Raw genomic sequence first — 19,838 nt, 5'->3', positions numbered from 1 at the left:
CATCCACTACTGTCACAAAAGTGCGCATAATCAAAGTGTGCGCCGCATATTACCCAAACTAGCAAAGGAGACGCGCCGGCCCCATGACGCGTGTCAACAGAGGGAGAGAGCGCATACGCTACGGACAACCGACACGATCAACGGCCACTGGAAACTTCTACATGATACTCGAAAAAGAGAGGGGAGAGGGCACACGCCAAAACACCCTCAGGTATCGACACATGGCAAGTAGAGCTAGAAGGAGGAAGGTGACAGCCCGAGCATGCGTCGACAAAGGTTTCACCACCCTCCTCAAAGACGTTTTTCAGTGGCCGCGCCTGAAAACGCGAGAAACCTGTAGAAGATTTACAGGCTTTGTTCATGCTCTGGGAGCACGACTCTGTCAAAAAATTCGAGAAATGCCGGCGGAGGCTATAAAAGCGCCGTGCTGGAATCAGATCAGATCAGACGGGAGAACGCGCAAGTAAAGAGATGCGACGCGTAGACCGACCATCTGCAGAGGAAAGGGACTCCCCGACAACCTGGCCAAGAAGTTTCTCGAGCGTCCGCATTTCCGAAAGAAGTTCCTTCTTCAAGATTTGCCTCGAGCTACGCTGAGGACATCTGGCTCAATATCAACACGGGTGAATACGAATGGACACTTGGTGCTCCTATTCATTCTGTACTGTATGTGTTGAACTCTTAGTGCTTGTAGTTGTTAGCGTGTTGTTAATACCCATCTGAATGGCATTGTGATGTGCCTAGCCGAAGTGTGCATGTGTGAATGTAACTGCCTTATTTGAAAAATGTATTTTGTTGAGTTTTGCCAACTCTGGGCTCTGACTCGGTCTCTGGGCCACAACCAACGATCGCTGATGTACCAGAAGGCCTCTTAATTGTATGTGCTTTCGTCGGCTTTGGAATTTGGCCCGGTATTGGCGCCTCGTTCACAGGGTGTGCGACAACTACCCATTCTAGTACACTCTACAAACTCTTTGAAAACAGACGATTGTTACAACAGCCTCATCTGAAAGCATAAACAAAATAGGGGCATGAACGACGGCCAAGGAGAGGCCTCAATGTTCGAATTTACGTCAGAAAGTTAGACATTATAGAACGCCATGCTTGAAATCGTAATTCTAGTTTACCAAAACTGCCTTTTGTCACAATCATGGTCAACATTACGCAAGTCAGAGGCAGATCCATGTTTTTTTTATCCCAATGTTGTTAGATACGGGACCTTTTTCTGAGCCCCCTTCGAGTTCCCCAGACCACATCAAATCGCACCACAGCTAATTGAGAAGCGCAGAAGCACGGATGCCACATTCCAGAGGCGCGCACGGGCAAACAAGTTGAAGGCCCCCACTTCGTACGCCGCCGGTTGGGCTATTCAATGCTTGACTCTTCCAGAAAGGACTCAGGCACTGTTCCAGGTGACCTGAGTCCCGAAGCAAGACGGCTGTGATCTACCGGGAAGGCCTGGCAGCGTCGCCCCGGCCGCCTTTGAAGAGGGCATTTGCAAGCCAGCGAGGCCATACCGCCGGGAGTAGAAGGCCCTCGGTAATTGGTAGAGGGCCCTCGGACAATTGGGGCCCAAGCGTCGTCCCCGTTCTCTCGTTGTGACGACGCATTGCAAGTCAGCAAGGCAAGACCGCAGGGAGCCGCCGGGTGTGACACCACCGCACGGGCGCCTACCATTGGCCGAAAATGGCGTCACCTGAGCGGGCTCTCCCATTGGCCAAACGTGACGTGTCTTCCAGAGATCGAAGGGCTTAAAAGACGCAGACCGAGAGCATTCTAGAGGATTCCAGAGCATCCCTTGATTCATCTCTCTCGAACTTCTTGCGGCGGGCCGCAGCTTCCGAGTTGCTGCCGGCCCGTAATGACTGTACGACTGTTAATTGACTCTCACTGTACATAATGTAAAATAAACCTCCCAAGTGCTTCATCTCGACGTCCTCCTCAACTCCTTCAACTGGCGCCAGCGGTCGGATTTCCTCCAACACCTACAACAGGCGCCAGCGGTGGGATCTCCTCCAACTCCTACAACTGGTTGCTAGCGGTGGGATCGCCCCCAAATGCAACAGCTGGTGGCAGCGCTACGGATCAATCTTCGTCGGGAGAAATCCTGAGGAACCCGGAACAGCGAAAAAGAGCCTTCGTCCAAAGGAGTCGCGAGAAACCGGGAAGAGCGAAGAAGAGAGAGCCTTCGTCGAAAGAGGTCCTAAGGAACTGGGAGTAGCGAAGAAGAGCGAGCCTTCGACCCAGGGAGTCCTGTGGAACCGGGAACAGCAGACAAATGGACCGGATGGCAGGGTGCTGCAACCGTAAGTGAGCGTGTGGTTTTTTTCCTTTTGATTCGCCAGACTCAAATGTTGTGTGTTCATTTCGATAGTTCTGGGAATCGGGAATTTGTTGCATTGTGTGTTTGCACAAATTAATTAAGGAAAACAGTTCTAACTACCAGTCGGGGCAGCAGCCATGGATCTTAGAAGGTTGACGAGGTTAGACTTGTTGGTGTGCGACGATTTGGGAGTTGAGGCGGACGAACAGATGAAAACGCCAGCTATCATAAAGGCGATTAAAGATAGTGGCAATGATGATAAAAGCATTGAGCTTGCTTGGGAGGTGATACAAGAACCACGGGAGCGGGAGCATCGTGAACGTGTGCGTGAGCGTCGTGAACGTAAGAGTGAGCGTAAGCGTCAAGATCGCGAGAATGAACGGAAGCGTGAGCTTCAAGAACTTACTCTTAGGTGTGAGCGTCACGAACGTGAGAATGAACGCGAACGTGAGTATCAGGAACGTAAGTGTGAGCGTGAGCAAAAGTACCAGAGAGAGAAGGCAGCATTGTTAAAAGAGATACAGTATTGTGATCAGTTAATGGCACAGAGACAACGGCTGTCTGAAAATTCTGTAGGCAGTACAGAGCACAAGAATGAGAGTGTTTAGCAGATTTTCACCAAGAGCCGACGAGAAAAGTAGTGCCTGTGAGGTTGGCTGCACGTTCATAGGTGAACGGAAAGGACTAGCCGCTAACGATGCCTTAGTGGCAACAGAGGCCGTTAAAGGCCAGAGTGAGAGCCACGAGGTGCTGTGCCAACAGATGACTGTAGAGACAGCTAGGCCAGCTGCGAACAAATTGGCACAGTTACCACGCGTGTGCGTCGCTTGTAATGTTAGCGAGGTTGCTGGCGAAGAAAAGGGTACTTCTGACCCGATAGACACGAGCACCCATGTCAGGCCAGATCTGCGTGCAGAAGTGAAGTGCGAGCTGGACGATGCAGTTGAGAATAGTTCTCGGGGTGGCGAGCTCCGTAGCTCACGAGAGAACAACTGCATTGTTCAGGGATCGGTGCGGCTCTCCGCCAGTCTAGGTAGCCTAGAGATGGATGATTTAATTAGGAACCATTCGGACTGTGCGCGTGAGACAGCGATCGATACCGACGGGCTGTGTGCCGATGCACAGCGTGAGCTGGGCAATGCAGTAGAGGGCAGTTCGCAAGAGTGCGAGTTGCATAACTCGAGTAAAGCCTGCTTCATTGTTCAAGAGTCGGTTGAGCTGTCCGCCAGTCGAGGCAAAGTGAGAGTAGATTTAAATGTAAATCAATCAGACTGTGCGGGTAAGAGACCGATCCGGGCCGATGAGATGTGTAACAGCCAGCATGAGGCGCCAGAAGGTGACATAAAAGGGAATTCCCAGAGAAAGCGCCGCAGAAAGAAGCGCCCTAAGGATAGGAATGCGGTGACTAATGTAGCGCTGCCAACGACGGCGAGAGACCCAAAAGGGCAGGGCGCGAGGAAAAGAAAGGTGCGGTCGTCACTGACGATGTTGACGCATCATAAACGTTCGAGCCACCGGTCAAAGGGGGACCGTGAAGCATGTTCTGCACGGACGCGGAGAAAGGGCACGGGGCAGTTAAATTCCTCGTCGTTCCGTCGTTCTTTTCAAAGCTCAGCGTGCAGTACGAAGAAGCGCAAGCTGGCAAGACGAGACCAGGTGTGGAGTAGCGACGCGGTCAATCAAGGTCATGATGAAAACGGGGCGCCAGGACGCAAATTGGGGGAGCTGATAGTGAGTCAGCCCTTTTGTCGTTCCTCCGTAGCCAGAGTAGCTTTCCGACCGCGACCACCTCGAGTACGGCTCAAAAGTGAGTCAGTCGAAAACGTTTGGAACGGGAGGCAAACAGAGCTTCCGTAGAAGTAAAACGTTCTGTTTGGTTTTATTTTTTTATCACTCTGATAATTTTCGCGATTTAAGTTTCTTTTAATATGTAAGGTTTGAGCTTTGTTTATGTTTTGTTTGAGAAGCTCGAGATTTGAAAGACCCGTTTTTTTGTAAACATGTAGTATCGCGAGGCTTTCTTTTTTTTGTGTGTGAGTAACCTGAGGGTCAAGGTTATCGGTGAGAGGCCTATCGTAACGCGCGTGTGTTTTAGTTAACCTTCTTTTTTTTTATAAGCGTTTTTTTATTTTCTAAGGTTAACCGTGTAGTTTTCAGAGAGTGCATGATTTGCACTGAGAAGCGTTCTCAGTTCCATTAGCGCATGTCCTGTGTGGACAGAAGGAAGCAGAAGGTTTATGACTGGGTTGCTCGTGTGTGTTGAGGGCAGCCGTATTCTGACTTCTTTAGTGAGCGTGCGTGGAACGAGTAATTAGGAGACGCATTTTATTAAAAGGGTTTTGCGGAGTGCGTAAGTTACGCATATTAAGTTCTGGTTTAAGGTACGTGTCCTGTATGGACTAGAGAAAGACATGTGAGTAGGCGTAATGAAAAGTTTGCCTACAACGCAAGTACGCGTTCTGTTTAGTGACCACAAGGCTAGCGCGCTTGTTATTACGTACTTGTGAAGTTGACCAGACTGTTCAGTGGCACCAATACGTGCGTTAAGTACGCCACTGCGATAGGTTGAAAACATGCTGTTCGTGTAGTTAGGCCACTTAAGTTATGTTCGGCTGTTTTCACTGTTTGTTTGCAACGGCAACGACCCATTGTTTTGCTACAGCAATAGCACTCTGGTCTTGTCGGCATTCGGGGAGAAATGGATAGCGGTTTGGAAAGGTGGTTGGAACTGCTTTGTCAAAATTGGGGAAATAAAAGATCAGGGTTCATTTTGACTCAGTAATAGCCTGGCGAGTCAGGGGTGAAGAGCCTGCGCTTACACGTGGTACAGCGCTGTGTTGTTTTGCTTGTTTGACGTATGTTCTCCAGGGCCCAGGATCCCGAAGGTTGTCGAACGAGGCTCGACCCCAGTACCCTGCAGCTTCTTTCAGCGTTCCTCATGGCCAGCGAATTGAGTTCACCAGCCATTCAGATCTTCCGGGGTGAGGACGAGCTGTTAGATACGGGACCTTTTTCTGAGCCCCCTTCGAGTTCCCCAGACCACAGCTAATTGAGAAGCGCAGAAGCACGGATGCCACATTCCAGAGGCGCGCACGGGCAAACAAGTTGAAGGCCCCCACTTCGTACGCCGCCGGTTGGGCTATTCACTGCTTGACTCTTCCAGAAAGTGAAGGGATAGCCCGGCACTGTTCCAGGTAACCTGAGTCCCGAAGCAAGACGGCTGTGATGTACCTGGAAGGCCTGGCAGCGTCGCCCCGGCCGCCTTTGAAGAGGGCATTTGCAAGCCAGCGAGGCCATACTGCCGGGAGTAGAAGGCCCTCGGTAATCGGTAGAGGGCCCTCGGACAATTGGGGCCCAAGCGTCGTCCCCGTTCTCTCGTTGTGACGACGCATTGCAAGTCAGCTAGGCAAGACCGCAGGGAGCCGCCGGGTGTGACACCACCGCACGGGCGCCTACCATTGGCCGAAAATGGCGTCACCTGAGCGGGCTCTCCCATTGGCCAAACATGACGTGTCTTCCAGAGATCGAAGGGCTTAAAAGACGCAGACCGAAAGCATTCTAGAGGATTCCAGAGCATCCCTTGATTCATCTCTCTCAAACTTCTTGCGACGGGCCGTTGCGTCCGAGTTGCTGCCGGCCTGTAATGACTGTACGACTGTTAATTGACTCTCACTGTACATAATGTAAAATAAACCTCCCAAGTTTTTCATCTCAAAGTCCTCAACTCCTACAAGGGGCGCCAGTGGTGGGATTTCCTCAACTCCTACAATGTCCCTCTTTCTCAGCACCTTGCTGCATCCTTGCAAAGCTCTCATTTCTATCACTTACTTAGTAATTAAAAACAAAATAATGCAACATGTCTTTTATTCTACTTTTCCCAGTGTCCATGAACAGCTTTTTATGAGATATTGAAAACAATTAACAATGGTATTTTTAAAATTTTGATTTTTAAATAGTGCTCATTTTCGTCCAAACTAGAAATTTGAGGCAAATTGTAAAAATGTTGATTTGTGATATAACAACAATATTCAGCACAATTGTTGAACAAGATAAGTTCTCAGAGCCCATTAATTTCATAAGGCTACATGAATTGGTTTAGGAGATAAAGATTTGGAAATGTAGCAATTTTCAGAAACTGTTGCAAATTAATAACTTTTTCAAAAACACTTCCATTTTTCACAGAAGCTTCGAAGAACACCAGATGACTCTTCTTTACGTGTACATTTTACACAAAAAATGTATTCTTTGTAGCACCAACATTTCGTATTTTATGTTGTTAATTTGCAAGAATGCCCAGTGCATGGAAACAGCACCTGCACACTGAAGAATCTTGGTAATTTTTTCCTCTTCCATTTTCCATTTGCGAAAAAAACAAGTTCATTTTCATGATACCGAGTGATTGTACATAAAATACTAAATATTCAGCGGAATCTAAAATATCAAGTTTCAGACCCGTGTTGATCTTCGTGGAATTGCCCATTTCTTTAGCACAAGGATCTTTTAGTGTTGTCATGTACTGTAAAATCTCAATATATAATATGAGGTTCTTTCTGGATAATAGCACATCAAATTTGCTTCCTCTTTGGGTACGGTTCTTCTTTTCTTGTTGTTGTTGTTGTTGTATTGTTCTGGGAGAATTTTGTTATTTCTGTTTCATGGTCCCAACTTTGCCTCTTACATTATATTTGAATTTGTATTAGGTACATGTCTTTTACAGCATTGTAGACGACACTTGTAGCACTATCAGAATGGTAAGGAAATGCCATTGTTATAACCGGGTATTGTGACCAGGTATGCCATAAAAAAAGTTGTGACAGACTCTGTTTTAAAATGTTTTGTTGCAGTATTCACTTCTTCACAGTAAAGAAATTACATTATTTCACAACTTCGTATGCTTAAAGGCAGTAATGCTGCAAGCTTAGGCGACTAGGCAAGTGTTACAAGCAACATTATGCTAGTACAAAAATATAGGAAGATGTTGAGCATCTCCTCGATTCATTCATTACATAAGGTGTGCTGTTGGCATCAAGACCTGTGTTAGTAGTGCACATAGCGTCACTGTAGTTGATGCACTTTTACTGCATCAAGCATATGTAAAGTCGGAAACTTGTCCAGCATTTCTGCGACTCGTTGGGTCCAGTCTGAGTGGCAGTACCACAGTGGTGGTGCCTCTGCATAAGAGGCACCACCACCAGTGGGCCTTAGTGAAGCCAAGTCACGTCCGCGTTGGCTTATCGATGATGAGAAGGCTGAAGTGCACTGTGTAGCTGCGAGATAACAGATCAGATTATTAAAAGCATCGCACAGAACTCACGCTTCTCTAGTATGTAGACAAGATATGAAGAAGTAGTCAACGGCTATGAGTGCTGAGGTACTACGTAGTGCTTAGGGAAGAGATGGAAGTGGTGCATAGTAATCTGAAGTATGCGCTTTAAGTGTGGCATCAAAAAGTGAGTTGCTTGGCATAGTACATGACTCGGGGTTACCATGCACCTGTTGCTTTTTTAGTAGAATATTATACCCAGTAAGAGCATGCACTTGTTTATGAGATAACCAGGTAATTTTCTTAAACAGACTCTAAAGGTAGATATTAAGTGAGCATAAACTTAAAATGCTCTTCCAGAAACTTTGTAGCACTTGTTTTGTACGAAAAAACAACTTCGTTAAATAGAAATTAGTGGCTGAAGAGGCGGCATTCCTATACTGCAATTCAAATCAACTGTGACGAACAAGGCAGTGTGACGCCTGAGAGCCTGCACTACTTTTTTTTTTTTTTTTTTTTTTTTTGCAAAGCATGCTTTGCCTATTTTTGGCACTTTGTCTGTCCATCTGTCTGTCCTCTTTCGCCGATCGCATGACCCAAGTTGTCTACTAGCTTAGGCCACTAGATATGGCTCATTGTCGTTATGCTTTCATGGTTGTTTCTTTAAATGGACATATGTCAGGATATGCATGACATGACGTGGAATTTTTTTCTTTCATTTTTTCGTAAAATGAGGAAGGTTGTCCAAGAATGGAACTATGGCAAAGATGACAGTGCAGTTTGTTGCCTTAGTTGCAGTTACAAGACCAAAACAAAGCACATGCCTATGCTGAACACAGAACCTTTCGATCATTTTCAAAGGCTCGTTGTCATGGGTCTCATTGCCGTCCCCAATAAGGACACTTTGGCTCGTGTTGCAGACATCAACATGGACGTTGCACTATATGTCGCTTGCATTTAGCATGAGGTTTGCGATCCAGCAGAACAAGCGCAGCACCACGCAATATCAAATCAAACTGAGCCCGACCCTTGAACCGAAAACCATATCTGAACTGCAGTTTTGGGTAGAACTGAACCCGAACCTGAACCGATATTTTTAGAACGTGCCTGAACCCGAACCAAACTTAAACCAAAAAAAATAATAATGGTTTGTTGTTCGGCACAAAACAGTTTGAGCATATAAGGCAACAACGGGTGCTCAGTAGTTTGCACAATTGTTTGAATAACTACTATAATCTGCGCCCCCTGCTAGCAGATTGTTACAACTCATGAGTTGCGTTGTGTGCGAGAATGGGGATAGGCAATCGGTATGTGTTGGTGACTATGGCCACCTCAGCAGAGAAGGTTGTACTTTGATATCCATGTAAATAGTTGTAAATACATTTGTGCATCGGGCTTCCCCTTCGTAACATTTGGTGCCATGGCCACTGGCGTCTTTGCGAACTTGAGTTGGTGCAGATGGATCGAAGTGGAATAATATCGGAGGCATTGTTAACAAGCGGATGAGGTTGTCAAAGGCGTTGGCTTGTTTATGGCCCCAAAAGAATGGCGTGTCCTTCTTGAGAAGGCCGGTCAGTGGTCGGGCGATATCCGCAAAATTTTTAACAAACCCATGAAAATAGGAGGATAAGCCCATGAAGCTGGCACATCTTTTGCTGAGCAGGGTACAGGAAAGTTCTTGACTGTGTGAATCTTATCAGGATCAGGATGTATGCCGGCAGCGCCGACAAGGTGACCAAGAACTTTGTCTTCGCAGTGTCCAAAATGGCACTTAGAAGAGGTAAGTTGAAGGCCAGCCTCCCTAAAGACTTCAAGAATAACGGCCAAGCGATTGAGGTGGCTGTCAAACGTAGGGGAAAATACGATGACATCATCCAGATATAAGCAGGTGGACTACTTATAGCACCGAAGGAGAGAGTCCATCATTTTTTCGAAAGTTGCTGAGACATTACAAAGTCCGAAAGGCATAACCTCAAAATGGTAAAGGCCGTCTGGTGTAACAAGTGCGGTCTCCTCACGGTTGAGTTCATCAACCGAAATCTGCCAATAACCGGATCAGAGGTCGATTTAAGAGGAAGTGTTTTGATCTGTGAAGGCAGTCAAAAGCGTCATCAGTCCACGGGAGAGGGTACATGTCCTTTTTCGTGACCTGGTTCAGTTGACAATAATCGACACAAAATCGCCAGCTGCCACCCTTCTTTTTCACCAAGACAACTGGTGATGCCCAAGGACTCGAAGAGGGCTCAATTACTCTTTTGATTAGCATCTTGTTTACTTCAGCTTGGATAATGTGCCGTTTTACGTGAGACACGCGATAAGGTTGTCGGCGGATAGGACTAGCGTCACCGGTGTCAATCTTATGGGTCACAACGCAAGTGTATCCCAGCGGGCGATCCTCAAAGTCAAAGACGTCGTAATAAGACACCAGGACGTGACAAAGATCCGCAGCCTGTTCAGGAAGCAAGTCTTGAACGATCATCTTCGAAAATATGCCGGGATTGGACGTTTCAGAACTGATTGGACAGCAGGTGGCTGCAGACGAGCACGGAACATCTAATAAAGAGATGGCGGAATCATCGATGGGAAAAGCATTGCCGAGCGCATGCCATTCAGAATAATTTCCGTACTTAAACCAAAATTTAAAACAGGAAGAAATACGCAGTTATCGGCGATAGTCACAATGGTATGCGGAATGGCAACTGTGCGTAGCAGGAGAACATTGATATTAGAAGTCAGCACATCAGGAACAGCAATATTAGGAGTCAGCACCATCAGGAACAGTTGGGAAGCACATCAAAGGCAATACAAGGATGCTTGAGGTGGAAACCGTGCGAAGTCTACAGAACATAAATAAAGCTCAGCTGATCTTGAAGCACAGCAGTGAATATGCAGCTCAAGTTGAAGGAGGTCAGCGGCGCAATCAATCAGTGCTGTATGGTCTAATAAAAAGTCGAGGATGAAGATCAAGTCATGGGAACACCGTTCCAGAACAGCAAATAAAATGGAAGTGTTGAAACCAGCAACATATTTGGGCAGTGCACATGCCAAGGATAATGGGCGTTGCTCCATCAGCGACCCGGATAGCACAAGATGCGGCAGGTGTAAGGACTTTCTTCAACCTGCAACGAAGACGGTTGCTCATCACCAAGGTATGGGCTCCAGTATCAACAAGCGCTGGGACAAATAGTACCCCATCAACTTCCACATTGACTATATTGCGTCTGGCCAGCAAAGTGAGAGGCTTTGGCGGAAAGTATGCGCCCAGGTCATAATGATCGCGACAGGCAACAGGATTGGGGTGACCAGGATGACAGGCGACGACTTCGGCTCGGCTTGCGGATGGATATGGTGAAAACCACCATCTGGACAAGTGCTGTTCGAGAACGGCATAGAGGACCGGCAGTTGTGACAGTATCAGGAGACGTGACCAACGCGGCGACAACTAAAACAAATAGGTCGGTTATCCGGTGTTTGCCATTCCACCATGTTGCAAGAACCTCGAGGGATCCATTGATTTTGAGCATGCACGAGTGAAGGACATTCGGTTGGCCGGGAACTGGCCATGGTGCAAACTGACTGCAAGCCGACATTGGCGCTATCTTGGCGCACAATAGCCTGAACAAAGGGAACGATAGGAGCGCATGTATCGTTGACAAGTGGGTACAAAGCTGCGGGACACATGACTTCCAGCTCCCAGCGCACGATCTTCGTCAGCTGCTCTGAAGGCTGCTGCTGCCACGAAGGAGAGTCCTGTCGGTCTTCACAGGACGATGTTGCAGCCGTATTGGGAATTCATGCAAATGACTGATAAATACGATGACTTTTCATCTGCTCGAAACGCTCGCACTCCGTGATAATGTCATTAACCGAAGTACAGTTCTTACAAATTAGTAAATTGAAGGCGTCATCTGTGATACCTTTTAATAGATGCTCGACTTTTCAGACTCCGGCATTTCAGCGTCAGCCTTACGGCAGAGTGCCAGCACGTCTTGTACATATGCGACGTAGCCTTCGGTGGACGTGTGAACTCGTGATGCCAACTCTTTCATGGCAACGATCTTCCGACCCAGTCGTTTTCCGAAGAGATCTCGCAGCTTCTGCTTGAAAGTATCCCAGTCACAGTGTGGTTTTGAAACCACACTCGTGCAGTTCCCGCCAAATAAAATATTATGTAGGTAGGTCAGCATCACTGTGCAATCCCATTTGTTGTGACTGCTCACCTGCTCATACATCTCCAGCCAGTCGTTGACGTGTGCACCATCGGTGCCGCAGAAGGTTCCTGGATCATGCGGATGCTTGAGTACGACAGTCGACGCAGTCAACACACGCGTTGCCAAACTAGGCACCGTCTCTTGCGACATTAGTGAAGAACCAAAGTGGCGGCGACTGTGAAGCTCTGTTCTGAGTTGTTACCCCACACTTCCACCAAATATTACGAAGGGTAAGCCCAATGCACTAATGTATTTACAACTAATTACATTGGGAAATATTAGTGGTAATCGTGCAGGCTGGTACAAAGGCCACAGCTCCAGGAGACAGTCTACCACTTCCTCTTCATCTCCCTCTTGTACACACGGCCCTGTCCAAATGCATTGTAACAATATAGATAAACACGGAGAGTGGAAAAGACGGATGTCATGGGATATCAAAGGGTTCAACTGCATGACTTATGGTAAACATAGCACTGTGGTCTCTAATGAATGCTGTCACCTTCTAAGTGAGCGGTAACCACGCCTGTGAATGGCACACGAAATCTGCTTTTCGTACGTGCCATGATTCAATGCACATTTGTTGCTTAGCCAAGCAGAGTACAATGCTCTTTGACTTAATCATTCATGGGGCACAATGCACGTGCTTTCGACTTCTTTGTCCGCCCATAGCCAGAGCAAGACTACGCGCCACGTGCAGGTGGCGCAAGCAAGACCGATGTATGGTTCAGCACAAATCATCCTTGCTCATCGTTCAGAAGCACGAATGTCCTCACTTGCTTCTAAAAAAGCAGCACTGAGCAAAATGTCAAATGCTGGCTTCTTTCTTTGCTACAAGCTCAAACTTTGAGGTTGTAATTTATGTAATACAATGTGAATTTGCGCTGTCTTTGACACCATAGATCACATGCCACCGTTCGCTCACCACTGCTCCTGTAGTAAAAACCTGGAGCAAAACTAAAGTTAATTGACTCTGCTCCTGTCAAACTAACGAGTGTGGAAGCTACGCAACCCTGGCATTGATGCAGGGATTCTCAGTAATTAGCTGTGTCTTTAATATGCTCATGAAATTTCCCCTGTATCAGTGTGATTCATACATAAATTTCTGCCTCCTCTTGATAAAGTTTGTGCATGCACCATGCAGACAAGGCGACAGCACTATGCAGCATATCGGCATTAGGCAGAATAAAATTGACTGGGTCGAAATGGTTTGCGAACCAGTCCAGTATAGGGAACTGGTTTGCAAACTGTTGTAAAATTTTTTTTTCCTAACCAGAACTGAACCAGAGCATGTGGAACCTGAGCCAGGACCAAACTGGTACTCTTTCCAGTTCGACACCCAGATCGAAACTATCAAATTATGAGAGCGCGGATGGCACGGGGTCAAATGAAAACTAAACTTTTTGAGCACTTGAAACTTCATCGAGGGTAGCAGCAGTGAGTTCTTCTTTCTTGGAATGAACTATAAGTGTACAAGTAGCTTATTTTGTTTTCTGTTATAAAGCAATGTAATGATGCTTATATTATTAGTGGCTGAGTACTAGTGGCACAATTATATGAGGCAGCACGACGTCATCAGGCTAATAGTACTAGAATGTCCCTGTTGAGTAACAAATTGTGTCCTACACTTACCACAATTTCTCACTTACTAAAGTTCTGTTCTTAATGGTATGGACATCTTAGTTGTTTTTGAGCATTAATCTATCACTTTAGGGTCCCTTTAAGTTTAGCAGGTTGATATCACCTAGTGAGCCTTAAAGGGATCATCTTCCGCACACAACTTGTACTGAAATGTTGATGCCCATGAAAAGATCATGTATGAAAATGATATAAACGACTATACCTTTAGCCCTTAATTACAGAATTACCTATGTCTAATTTGACATAGCAATTCGTAAAAAGGTCATGAGTTTACACACAGCGGTGAAACTTTGTAATTAGAAGTTGTCATAGCATGTGACATTACATAAATATGCATGCCTTAAAGGGCCCCTCACCAGGCCACATTGCAAATTTCGGTTATACACTGGAAGTTGTTATGTGCCCTCCAGGGAGTGTTCTACCACAAGAATTTCCCAAATTGGTTTCTTAATAGCCGAGATAGCAATATTTCAGTGCCGTGAACCCATGACTTCAGGAGGCGAGTGCCACTGCCAAGAGGGGCACTCTCTCCACTTGCCCCGTCTAGCCTCCGCAAGCGAAATTCCTTCCCTGCGTTCTCTCATACTAGAGCTCGAGGATCGCGTGATGCATATGTCACAGACCCTGCCTTTTGTATTTTTTTTTCCCCCTTCACTTTTTCGCTGTGCAGCGCATTATCCTAACGGTGTCGCGTGCAAGCTGTTGTGCTTGTCTCGTTTCACGCAGCGCATGATTTTGTCTGTTGTGCATGAGACACAGGGGATTGCCAGCACAATCAGATCACAGAGCTTGATTACGCGCTGGAAGATGATAGAAAATGACATAGCTTCAGTGTCTGCACGCGCGACTGCACAACGTGGGAACAAGCAGACGAAATGGAAGTACATCTCCCTTGCTGCGGTGCGAAGTAAAACAAAAACATGCAGACATTTGGTTTGTGTGTTTTACTATTTCTCTAAACCTTAATTCATCTATCGGTGCAACAGATTACACAAATAACTGACGTTGCCTTGAATAAGTCTCGAAGTCACGTGTCACTGTCACTATGAGCGATGTCACAGCACGGACACATGTACGTAGGCACTCTTGCACATATATGTCATCCCTCCCGTTTGGAGTGCTGTGCTTGCAAGAAGAAGGGCGAATGGCGTTCGGTTTAAAATTTCAGCTCTTTCTTTGTCGGGTAGCAATGTAATACTTAGCAGACACGATCATTAGCATGCATTGTATGCACAGCTCTTGTCAGCCTAAAATGGCCAGACCTGGCGAGGAGCCTTTTAATGTGCTGCCAAGTATGCTCTGTTTTTCACCAGAAGATTTCTCTGTGGTACCACCGGGGCTTCTGCACTTTTCTATGCTGAAAAGTATAGTGCTGCTTTCACACCATGTATCGTCAGATCGCCTGCTACATGCAGCATTGTCTCCAATATTGTATACCTGGTACTTGAGTTTGTACATTACATGCGTGCACCTTCTTTCCCCTTGCTGGCTCTCTCAAGGAGTGTGACATGTTGTTTCCATGCTCTTGCATTGTCATTCTCTTGTCTTGGCAGTGCCGTAGTACAGTGAGTGCCCCCACTGGTCGAAGTTGCTGTATGTTTTTTGTTAAAGTATTTCATCAAGAAATTTGTGATGCAGTGATGAAACATTTCCTCTGTTTTCTGAGTCTTTGAATTTCCTTTTGGTGATGCTGAAGGTCTGACAATGTGAAGCCGTGGCAATTACATATGTTGAGCGCTTTACACATAGTAAGACTCCAAATGTGGATGCAGTATCAGTTGCTGTGGACACCTTGCAATGGCACTTGAACAGTATGTGGATCATTGGCGATCCATAGATGGACTTTGTATTTAGCCCATTCATCTGGCCTACTTTGTATGTTCCACAGTTTTTGTTGCTTTATATTGGCAAAAGTGGGCTAAAAGGCATAAGTGTAAAGTATGCTCTCTGTCATTATTTTAAATTTGTCATGTTTCTCACGTTTTCTGAAGTATTCAAATGAAAAAAGAATGGCACAATAACTTGAGGAACAATGTGCATTGTCGCATCTAAGAAGCAGCTTGGCACGCAATAGCTCTCTGTGGTCCATGGTTCAGCGTATGTCTTGAGCATGCATATTTCACATGCACTGAAACACCCATGCATCACATGAATGCAAAACATTGATCATGCTGTAGGACAGGCTGAGGCAAACTGTGCTATAGCAGGTCATTTATGCATTGAATTCTGGTCCGTGTGTGTTCCATACTAGCGCTGTTAAAAGAGCAGGATTGCAAGGCCTTTCATGCATCCTAAAGAGCACAATATGTCACGCATTACTACACATTAATTTCTCACAACACGGAGTGTGTCACTGTGCATGGCACTAAAAATAATACTAGACGTGCCACTGTGAATTCATACTGTAAATGGTACTGCACATAACAGTTTGAGTCTTACTGTAGGTAACATTTATAATTGTTGCTCGTCGGTGGTTTAGGTGAAACTGCAGTTTTCTTGCTTAATAATTTGTACATATTGTGAAGGGTCTCATTGCTGTTCAACAAAATGTCTTTCTCTTTTTGTTCTTTAGTTTGGTGCTGTAAGTGCTGAAGAAACAAAGACCCAAAAGCTAGATTCTCAGGTACGTGTATATTAAAGATCTGCTTTTAGTTAACACAACTAGCAGTGAAAGAACAGAAGTTCTTTTTGTTAATGTGGTATATTCATATTGTGCATTTGACGAAGACTGATATTTTTGTGGTATTCAAAAAAAGTAAGGGCATTGCTGCGTTTTTGAGCTACAGAGTTCTAGCACTCTACTGTGACTTTTTATAGATAGTAGGCTCATCTGTAGCACGTAATCAGCTCATTGCAATGACATTAAAAGATACCCGCTGTGGTAATTGAGTGGCTGTGATGTTGCGCTGCTAAGCACGAGGTCGCAGGATCAAATCCTGGCCACGGTGGCTGCATTTCGATGGGGGCAAAATGCAAGAACGCCTGTTCCCCATGCGTTGGGGGCATGTTAAAGATCCCATGTTGGTCAAAATTAATCCAGAGTACCCCACTACGGCGTGCCTCATAATGAAATCATGGTTTTGGTGCATAAAAACCCAGAATTCAATTCAATTCAATTCAACATTAAAAGTTGATTTCTAGTGTGTTGTTTGGCTTGTCAGGAATAGTGTCCCTGTATATTCTCCCAAAGGGAGAATAGTTACACCTCCTTTTTCTGTGCACCGCTTGCGCCGTTTAAGCCCCCTGAATAAACTAAGGGTAGCAACATCCCTCTTCTCCTTCTCGCCCCACACACCTTCCCTCATCACCTGCCCTCACAGTTCGCTTATTCGCGACTCTGTGCACTGCGTTCAAGCGCAATCGTCATGTCACCCGGCACAGGTCACAGCAAAAAAACCAAGAAAAAATTTGGCAGAACCCTTCTCACAATGAATGTTGATGTTAAGAGAAAGCATTAGGCTCGAGCCCAACACCAACGTGCGGCGTATTCAAATGCATGTAAAACGCAGAAACACTTTTCTGAGATAACCCCTGGACCGATTTTAATTAACTTTGTTGTATTTAAGAGAGAAAGTGACCGCTGGAATCGGAATTTCAATTTAGGGCCTGAATATTATTTTAAATATTTTCAAAAATTCGTAAGTTTCAAAAAATAGAAGCACAAAGTTTACACATTAATAGCTTTGCGTCAAGAGCAGATATCACGGTTCTGTAAACGGCATCTATTAGAACATTCAAAGCGGACAAATTTGATGATTCTATATCTTACATGGATTCGTTACGTTGTGTACAAGGGTTCTGCAAAAGCTGTATTTCCATATTGCAAAATTTTTTTAGATTTATGTGTAACATATCAATTTTGTCCGCTTTAGATGTACTATTAGATGCAATTCACAGAATTGTGATATCATTTTTCATTTCTGAGTTACAGAGTTGTAAACTTGATAGTTTTGTTTTCTGAAAATTTTCGATTTTTGTCAATTTTTAATAAAATATTGACGACATAAATGAAAAATTCGAAACCAGCAGTCACTAGAATTTAAGTTTTCCTTTAAGTGCAACAAACCTCGTCAAATTTGGTGCAGTGGTTGCCGAGAAAAACGAATTCTCCTTTTACGTGTATTTAGATAAAAGCACCTGAGCTAAAGCTTCCTCTTAATATGATTAGCATTGAAGCAATGTAGCAACACACCCTATTTCTACCACCAAGACGTGTTATGTATGAAGCATGCAGCCAGGCTCCCATCTTGCGCATCCCTCTAGGCAGGCTGTGCCATCTGGTGCAGTCTTCATGGGGCGCGTGACTGAATTCATATATATATATGTGTGTGTGTGTGTGTGTGTGTGTATATATATATATATATATATATATATATATATATATATATATATATATACATACACACACACACACACTCACTCACTCACTCACCCAAGTTCGCGTCTAAGAGGTTCATTGAAGAGCAGCATATATCCGGTGACCCACGATGGCAGCACGAATTTTATTGAAATACAGCACATACCTGGTGACTTGTGTTGGCATCAAAGAAGTTTACTGAAAAGTGGTGCATACCCAGTGGCATATACCCAGCGACCCAAGTTCGCATGAAGGAGGTTCATTTAAGAGCAAAACATAGCTATTGTCACATACTCAATGACCTAAGTTAGTCCAGCAGTTGGTTTCGAACCCTGTTCCCTCAGCACAGCAGCCCGATGCTCAAACCATTTGACCATGGACTACACAGTGCCACAGGTTGGTGGGAAAATGGTTCAAGACACAGGCAGACAGACAGGCATGCACGTACACACAGTTAGCTCCTGGAAAGTGCATGAAGTACCCGAAGAATGCTAATCGCATTATAACCTAAGGCACAGCCAGCAGTTCACAAACGCTCGCGGGGTTGTTTCTGCTGAAACTACAAGGGCGCAACCACATGACTCCACTTCACCAACAAGGAGGCGTGGATAAGCCCCGGGTGGGAAGATAAAAGAATGTTGCTGCCTTTAGTTTTATTCAGGAAGCTTAGCGCCCCTACTCACCAAGCACCATCATGTGGTCAAGAATGTCATCAAATATACCGCCGTGTTGCAAGGAAGCCAACTTTACGGACACAACATTGAGTTTTCGTTTCATTTAGTGCCCTCGACATCGCGACCCAGGGCTAATGAGAAGCGAAGACACATTTTATCCATTGGCTATAGGGTATCAGAAGATAACGGTTGTGTTCTCTTGTGATGTATAGCATCAACTGTTCAATCCATGTGGAAAGTGGAAAAGCCTTTTTGTACGAAAGAAGATTGTTAACATGCATGACATGTATACATATGACATGATGTATGTGACATGAGTGACATGTCTTAGGTGACAGGGATGACATGACAAGAAAGACCAACATGCATGACATAAATGACATGACATGAATTGTATATCATGACATGATAAATGCTGTGCGTAAAGTACATGACATGCATGCATGCCATAACATGCTTGAGATGACACAAACATGAATTGCATGCATGACAAGAATGAGAAGGGAAATAGAGGGGCTCTATTTTCGTTAACCACAGCCATATAAAGCCAAGGAAAGCATAGGAATAATTAGCTTGGTTGAAATAGAAATGTAGAAAATAATGAGGAAAAGGGAAAATGACAGTGGACGAAAAGATAACTTGTCGCCTATGGGAAATAAACGCACAACCTCCGCATTACATGTGTGTTCCACTACCAATTGTGCTACGGCAATGGCCATCAATTCATCGTATATCTTGAGCATTTATGTGTATTATCTCTAGCCCTGGGAGTGTTAGTGTGGAAGTGTTCATGTGTTACATGACGCCACCATGCAAAAAAGGACGTTCCACATCTTCCCGCCATGGCCCTGAGTGGCACGGCTAGATATAGTATACATAAATAACCAAGATAGATGACAAGTTGATGGCTGTCGCCATAGCACAGTTGTTAGTGCAATGCACGTGTAATGCGGAGGTTGTGGGTTCGTCTCCTACTGGCGACAAGTTATCTTTTTGTCCACTGTCATTTTCCCTTTTCCTCGTTATTTTCTACATTTCATTTTAAACCACAGCTGGATTATGCTTTCCTTGGCTTCATTGCCTGTTGGCTTTATAATGTCATGCATGACAAGAATTACATGCACAATCACAAGCATTGTGAAGACAAAGATGTGCATTTGGGCATCGGCACTCGCATGGCAGGCACAAGAAAAGAAGAGGAGATAGAAGTAAAGCAGACATTCTGGCGGATGGCCGAGTGTCTGCATCACTCTCTCGTTACAGCATATACCAAGTGGCCCAAGCTGGGAGACAACTTGTGCAACTGGGTCAGAGTAAGAGGATAGATAGAGAGACAAATAGAGACTCAAAGGGCCTAAAGTAGGCAAAGAAT

General features: G+C 45.3%; 1 protein-coding gene across 1 annotated transcript in view; it reads left to right on the top strand.

Moving 5' to 3' along the window:
- The window catches only part of LOC126544846 (lipid scramblase CLPTM1L), an 80,987-nt gene that overhangs the window by 36,951 nt on the left and 24,198 nt on the right, over window positions 1–19,838 (top strand). The window contains exon 11 of the mRNA XM_050192359.3: window positions 16,008–16,058. Coding sequence (XP_050048316.1) covers window positions 16,008–16,058 — 51 coding nt within the window. The remainder of the gene's footprint in view (window positions 1–16,007; window positions 16,059–19,838) is intronic.

Source organism: Dermacentor andersoni, chromosome 1, assembly GCF_023375885.2.
Source record: "Dermacentor andersoni chromosome 1, qqDerAnde1_hic_scaffold, whole genome shotgun sequence".
In the NCBI taxonomy this organism is placed as follows: domain Eukaryota; kingdom Metazoa; phylum Arthropoda; class Arachnida; order Ixodida; family Ixodidae; genus Dermacentor; species Dermacentor andersoni.
The sequence above is the reverse complement of the archived record's forward strand: the minus strand, read 5'-3'. Positions and strand labels throughout refer to the sequence as shown.